Source organism: Melanaphis sacchari, unplaced genomic scaffold (genome assembly GCF_002803265.2).
Source record: "Melanaphis sacchari strain LSU unplaced genomic scaffold, SCAv2.0 Contig64_pilon_pilon, whole genome shotgun sequence".
Classification (NCBI taxonomy): Eukaryota; Metazoa; Arthropoda; class Insecta; order Hemiptera; family Aphididae; genus Melanaphis; species Melanaphis sacchari.
Window position 1 is genome coordinate 1469951 of NW_020271462.1, and position 8282 is coordinate 1478232.

Consider the following 8282-nt stretch of genomic DNA (forward strand, 5'->3'; position numbering starts at 1 on the left):
CAGATGTTTAGCATTATCAATTATTAAAAGTCTTGAAAACAGATTTAATTTTATACTTGATTTGGAAAATATTAAGAGCAGACCATATATTATTGCTTCAATATCACACCCAAAGTTTAAGCTTTCATGGATACCTGTTAGATATTTAACTGCATGTAAAAATATTTTTTTATCTGAATGTAATTTTATGAAGTCAGTAATTAATTCAGATTCTAAAGAAAATGAAAAAGACTCTGCTGATAGTGATGAAGAATTTTATGGTATTTTAAAACAAAGTAAATATTCACTAGATAATACGGCTGCTGAAAGTATTCAATTAAATAATGATGATAGTAATGATGCAACTGTACAAGCACTATCTTATTTGGATTCAAAAGACAAAAACCTAGACATGTTAAACATATTTCCAATTGTAAAAAAAGTTTTTTTTAAATATAATACCACTCTCCCGTCTTCAGCACCAGTGGAAAGACTTTTTAGTAGTGGATCCCAAATTTTAACACCAAGAAGAAATAGACTTCAGGATAAGACATTTGAGATGCTATTTTGATGTAGGTGCTTAATGAAAGAATTTAATTATTAATTATATAAAATTTATAATAACAGTTGTAATATTTTTTAAATAATAACATGTACATTTATATGATTTAGTTGTTAATATAATATATTACATTGTTTATTGATTTATTATTTATTAAATAAGAAGCTAAGTATAATTTATTTTAATTTTATTTTATTTATTATATTTTTAAACAAATAATATATATTTTTTATATCAATAAAATGTAATCTAAAAATTTGAATAAAACATCATTATTTTTTAAATAATAATTTTAATTGAATAATAAATTTTAGTTATTACTTATTAGATAAGTGTAGTGCAGTTAATAAAATGAAAATTGTTATCTTTTTTTTTATCTAGATAAAAAGTGTTTTATTTTTTATCTTTATCTAGATAATTTAAATATTGACCATCTTTTATCTGTATCTAGATAAATTTATTCCAATTATCTTTTATCTTTATCTAGATAAATTTTTAGTTATCTTTGCGCAACACTGGACTCACACCTCGCGGGGTCCGCAATCCATCTGCGATACTGCTCGCATAATCTATAGTTTAACGGGCAACGCCGAGCGGAATGGCTTTAATTATGTATAATATAAATTATAATCGAATGTGTTCTGACTGACTGACTGACTGATGACGAACGTTTAACCTGAATAATCATAACTCGAGGCTTGCAGTTTTCATAATACCTTCGTAATTCGTTTCACCAAGTCAGTGTGCAATAAGAAAGTATCTTACAAAATTCGCATTTTAAAGTGATGTGCTTTTTTGAAGTTCAAAATGGTCAATAAAAATGTTTAGGTTTTGAACATCATATTACACCGAATATTAATAATAACAAATTAAATATAGTTTGGGTTATATTATAATATAGAGTTTGAATTTTTAACGGACAATACGAAGTACACAGGATTAGCTATAGTTTGGTATCAAATACGACTACTATTATAATCGGGCAACTCCAAAAAGAACATGCGTAACAAAGTTTTCTTTTTTTCCATTTATATATCGTATTTAGATTTAAATAAATAGGTACAGTTAACGCGTAATTATATATCTATTTAATGCTGCATAACTTTAAACAATTTAAAATAGCATTTTTATGGTTTAAATTTATACAGATTACACCATAAGTATACACCATATACAGAGTGTTTTATTATAACATTGGATTTAATCTAGTTATCAATTAATTAGCAAAAATTGTTAAAAAGAAAAAAAAAATATTCAAATTTTGACGACATTAGATATTTTGCCCGTTTAATAATTATTTACACTCAAATGCTTTTTCTATTTTCTAAATATTTTGACTTTTTTAAGCTATGTACCTATTTTATTTTTTAAACTATACAATAATAATACATTATCATTCTTTAGTCTAGATACTAGGTAAGTTACATACTTGCAGGTTTCAGAAGCTTTTAATTTATATGTCGAAATATACCAACATTTCAAATAATTAGACGCTAGAAATTACCTTATGGTATCATCACAAGGGTACAATTCATAGAGCCCTGTGATACGTGAATGTAACAAGAACATTATCCATTGAAACTGAATGTTAAGAAGAGGTTATAAATTAAGTTTTTATCAGTTAATTGTGATTTTAGCACAACTGTAATTTTTTTTTAGACTGGAAATGTTTACAAACTACTTGTTCAATGATAATTAGGTTTGTTCTATTTACTAATAAGTTATAACTATATTATATTATGTCATATGAGATCCACTGCTATTAGTTCATTGATGATTTGTCGCTATTTATATACAGTAATTTCTCAAAAATTAATAAAACATTTGTAGTATCCTTCAACAAAAATTGTTACACACATGCATAGATTTGGTTATTTCAATAATTGTGGACACAATAAGGTACATAAATATTTATATAAATATGAAAAAACAGGTATAGATATTAATTATTGAAAAAAAAAAATATTTTTATTTAGTACACATGCATAATAGTTAATACAATAATAATATTATAAATAGATGCAAAACAAAATATTTTAAAAATTACAAAAGATATACATTGTTTAAATTTTACAAATTATTACTATTATTACTGAATATGATGAAATAAACAAAATAATATTTTTAAAAACTATAATAGGTATATAAGCTATTTAATTAACATAAAAGTTCACAAACAATTTTTTCTTATGAAACAAAAACTCTTTAAAGAAATGAATACAATTATGTTTTTTTTGTTATTTACCAAATTAAATTAAAAATTGTGTATACATTAGGATCTTAACTTATTTAGCATCTGTATTAGTTTTTAATTTATTTAAATTGTTAAAAACATTAGTTAAAATACATAATATTATTTATTTGTTGTTAATAATTAAAAAAAAAAGTTTTATAAAACTGTACAATTTTAAGCCTACCGCATGGACTTTATTTGATTTATTTAAAAGTACATGAAACTTGTATGTTATGTAACAAGTATTGCAAAGTTAGATTTCAAAAACAATACATTACCTATTCAGAAATGTATATTTTATTATTATTACTTATTACAAAAGTTATTTATTATTTACTACAAATTTTCTAATTTGGGAACTAAGAATTATAATTAGAAAATAGATAATTATCACCAAAATAAGCATTTATTACACAAAAATTAAAATTGAATATTTAACTGATTATTTTATGTAATTTTAATGTAAAATGGTCACTATTATGAATTATTATTTTGAATTATTAATTTTATTGTATGTATTAGATAACATTATATTTCGGATAATTTGATATTCAGATTACTTTTACGTTTCACAATTACTTCATTGTTATATTTAGTTTTATAAATATCTGTTACTAGAGTTAATAAAAAAATAACAAATGAACAATTTTTTTACGGCTAGGTGTAAGTTTTTAACATAAAAAAAGCCACTTATAACTTTTAACTAAGTTTAAATTAGAACAATGGAAATCAAATAGTATTTTATAATAAAAAAAAAATCTTAATAATAATGATAACTTACATTCTTACATTAAAATTGTTCGTGTATGGTAATATATTATAATATTTATAATCATAAGCGCAACAAGGGGTGATGGTGGGTTTAACCCCCCAAATATATTAATAGCCCTCTCAAGATAAATAATGCTTTAAATAATTTAATGGGTTACTTTTAGTATAATATTATGGTGTGGCCCCCCAAGGATACTGTGCTAGTTGCGCCACTGATTATAATGTACATAATAATAATATATTACAATCATGAGCCATTTACAAAAAAAATTTATGCTCAAAAACCAAAATTCACTTAAGACGTTTAAATAATTAAATTAATTGTTAATTATTTTAGTATAGTAAAGTAATTAAATAAAATGTATGGTAATATTTACATTTTCTCGTACTTTCAGTATTTTCTTTTTTCAAAGTTCGTTATTTACTGGTTTCAGATTCTAAAATAAAAATAAAATAGTAATTACTTTTACATTGCAAGTATTTCTTTTAAAAAAATGTACATATATAAAAAATGTTATAAAAAGGTATTTTAGTTTTTTTTTTTTATAATAAGTCAATACAAGAAAAATTACAATACCTTATTAATTTTTTAAATTTGATAAAAGTAGAAAATTTAGCTTCAAAAATATATTTGACTCTAAAATTTCTAGTTCTTAGTAAGTACCTATAGGTATATTTGTGATGATTAATGAAAAATTTTATGAAGATAAAATATGTATTACCAACTGGTACTAGAAAACAATATTTAATAATTACAGATTTGGCTAGTGATATTATAATAAATTATAAATATTAAACAAAAAAAATTGTCACTATAGATATTAATCCATTTAGCTTTGGTAATTATTAATAAAATTACCTAAAATCTGAAACTTTTTGAAAAAATAATTAAATATCGATAATTATATTGTGTAGTACTATGGAAATTATCGAATGAGTAAGAATACTGAGGAATATCAATGTTACGAAAGCACCTTATTTAAAAATAGTTTTATACCTACATAATAAAATACATAAAACTAATTTGTTGCATTTTTTTTTTTCAATGAATTACTTAAAAAAAATTCTCAAAGCTAATAATTAGTACATATGCTTAAATAATCAAGATGTAATCATGTGTATCAACTATGTAAATATGCTAAATATATTTTTAATTGAATATCTATAAATAATAATCAATACTATCAAATAGTTGGAACATGCATTCTATTATTATTATATATTTTAATTATGTAACTAATATAACTAAAATAATAAATCATACCTCTGGAATCTTGTCCTTGATTTTTTTGATTGATTGAATCAGCTTTTGTTGGAAGTGGTAACGCATGAAAGGGATTGGTTTTCGAGCAGCAGTAATTTGTTTCAGCCTGCGAATCGTTATTAACAGTAATTTTTGAATTAAGCTATAACCCTTTATCAATATATTATAAATATGTGGAGAGTTACTGCTGTTGTTTCCTCTTTTCATCACACTTTGATTATAACCAGTAGATTTTTCAGAGAATTGTGTTAAAGCATATTTCCAGGTTTTTGGAATACCATTAGCTTCTAAACATGCACGATACAAATTGTTTGGATATCCACTTGCGATTGGCCCAACTAGTTGGTATAATCCCTTAGTTGTTTTAAGCAAAGTTTTTGATAGTAAAAATTGTAATCTGCCAGCTTCGTGGTTTGGATGTATAACTCGGCGAAAGTCTGATGTTAACCTAGTTCCTAAAAATACACAATTCAAATTAGAAATAAATTAGAAATATTCAGTATATTAGTCTAAACTATTCAATCTAATGCATTATTCAGATTGCATTTATTATTAGATATTAAAATTATTTATTTATTTTATTTTAAGATTCTACATATTAAAAATTTTTTTTAGCATAAACACTTTTTTAAATAAATATTTTTATACTATCAAATTTAAATTATAGATCAAAAAATAAACATTTTTAAAATTATCAATTTAAACTATTAAATCGATATTCAAATGAAGCGTAAAATAATCAAAACAAAACAATGAAAAAGTATTAAAGTAGTAGTAAAAAAATGAAGAAAAAATAATTTATTAATAGTTTTTACATTTCCATGATTTTAATATGAAAAGAGTACTTAGAATTTTAAAAATAAATAAGAAATTGCAGTAATAAGTTATTAATATAGTATGAAAATACTGTACTATTAAAATAAACCTATTTATTTTTATAATTTAATGATATTTTTATTATATTTATGTTTTAATGCTAACTTAAAAAAAATAATAAAATATAATTATTACCACTGATTTCGATGGTGAAAATTGTATCCTCTTCATCTAATTTCATATTCTTGACGATTACCGACCATTTACATAACATCCTTACTTCGGTATCTACTTTTACATATTTATATATAAATGGTTTCTTTGCAGATGAAGCACTGTTATTTGGATCTTTATTGCTGTCATGATTGGATTTTGATGTACTAGGTTTAGAATAATCAATCAACTGCGAACCATGATAATCTGGTGGAGGAGGTGGTAAACGAGGTCGATTTTGTGCTAAACGAATTGCTTCAATACGTGCCATACTTAAATTGGCATTCACACGACAATCTTCATGGAATTGTCTAGTATATTGCGATACTAGGTCTGGGTCTACCAACCATTCACCAGTGCTTGTGCTTGGTCCAGGTATTTGATCCATTTTAAAAAATATAATTGTTGAATTAAATTTGTAACGTTTTTTTTATAAATAATTTAAATAAGTTTTGAAAAGTAGGACTTGAGTAAAAAAACACGAACGAACAACACACGAACGAACAACACACTAACGGACACGAACTGTACCGACGAGTAAGCAGACAGCGAATGCGACGGTCACTAATCTCTAACAAGTGTCTGGGCCACGAGCATGCTATGACCCGACAGCAGCGCCTGTAAGGGGCGCGGCGTTACTCCTAAATATCTTAAACAGATATTTTATTCCATGCTAAGGTGAAACAGGTTTATTTGCTTTTTTTTGCCAAGCGCCCCGTCCACGCGTGAATAGCCGGTGGTAATCAGCTGTACGCTATGTACTTCGATGGCCACAGAGGGAAATCCGTTTTTATTTATTTTTTAAACCATTTTTTTGGATTAGAAATAATGAAGAACATTATAAAAACTTAAATCGCTGTTTTTAAAATAACTATACCCATGTCGCGATTGTTGAATGTAAACTGACCCTCAAATATTACAATTCGACCCAATACGAATCATACAATAATTATTATTATTGTTGGGTATAATGTTTACTGTTCTTCGTACTTACCTATAAATAATTTTGCCATGTAGATTATTATTTTACTATATTTTCTAAAGTACCTACTCAAATAGGATTTGTACATTATCACATTGGTTTTAAGTATATCAATAGAAGTTGATTATTTGTCATTTGAGACAGTATTTACTAACAAAACTATCTTTATACTACATAAATGATTTTTAGGACGTGGTGCCCTAAAAAAAATAAGCTTAGAAGAAGATTTATTTTTAGATTTATCACATGTTAAATATAGATATACACAAAATAACAGATATACAAATATTCTTAAAATTATATACATTTATTTTAAAAATATTGTCTGAATTCTTGAGACCCCTTTTTTGAATATTTTTTTCTATTAACGTTAGTTGTCTGTAAGCCATATCCCTTAAGAATTTTCTAAGTTTATGGGTAAGTTCTATTTATGAATACTATTTTTATAATTATTTACTTATATTTAAGTTTTAATACAAATTTACTAATACATACCTATTTTTATAAATATTAAAATTATAAATTTTACTATTTTTCCACCTAATATTATGAATGCAGCTGTACAGACTAGTTAACATTTAAACTGATTCAACTAATCTTTATAAGTATTCCATGGGTCTCTATGGTGACTACAATTATCACCGACACTTTCACTGTTACACCAACACCGTTAACGTTACATTCCTCACTCCTCACATCGATTGCCAAACACGCGAGTCTACCCCTTCCACCCTTATACCGTCTCACTGCCATTCACAACCCTACCATAGATACCAAAATCGCTGAAAATACCGTACCATTACCACTAACACCACCGCCATAACCTAGTCACTCCCACCAGTCCCACCCCTGCTATATAGACACTGTCGGCACCATTGTGTCAACTGGCTATCATATTATTCACTTTCCCTTTTCATTTTATTATATCGTGCAGGTTATATTATTCTATTATTATAATATTAATAATAATATGTTGTTATTACCTTGGTGCTGTCTTACCTTGTATTTCATCTTGCGCATGGAACTTATAGAATATTAAACTGCACCCGTCATACTTTCTTGCCGTCGACTTAGCTGTTCACACTGCTTAAAATAATTAAAATGAAATACTTTGAATATTCCATCAAAGTTTTTTGTGTCAATGTTGCCACCGTAAAAAGTAATGGTAATAATAATAATTTATTAATAAATCACGGCCACAATATTAATAGTTAGATTTACATACACAGTCACTAGTCACTACCATTACTTTTTTGTTTTATTTTTATATTGATGAATACGTTTTGCGAGTAATATAGTAAGACTTAGTGCCACCGTTAAGAGTAGGAAGCTTTGGAATTAGCTGAGGACTTCGTGCAAGGCCGTATCTGAAGGGGGGGAGGTCCAAAGAAGAACCCATCCCCCTGTACATTTTTAAATAGTTTAAAAATGTGTAAAATAATTATTTATTTTTAATAAATAC

General features: G+C 25.4%; 1 protein-coding gene across 1 annotated transcript; it reads left to right on the plus strand.

Annotated features, from left to right (window-relative positions):
* The first annotated feature begins 31 nt into the window (after nucleotides 1-31).
* On the plus strand, nucleotides 32-550 carry LOC112600486. The gene has a single exon (XM_025347727.1). The coding sequence runs from the start codon at nucleotides 188-190 to the stop codon at nucleotides 548-550; it is 363 nt and encodes a 120-aa protein (XP_025203512.1). The 5' UTR covers nucleotides 32-187.
* The last annotated feature ends 7732 nt before the right edge of the window (nucleotides 551-8282 follow it).

Bases quoted from the DNA above. Each gene is read 5' to 3' on its own strand.
- LOC112600486 (XM_025347727.1), top strand. From the start codon at position 188: ATGAAGTCAGTAATTAATTCAGATTCTAAAGAAAATGAAAAAGACTCT.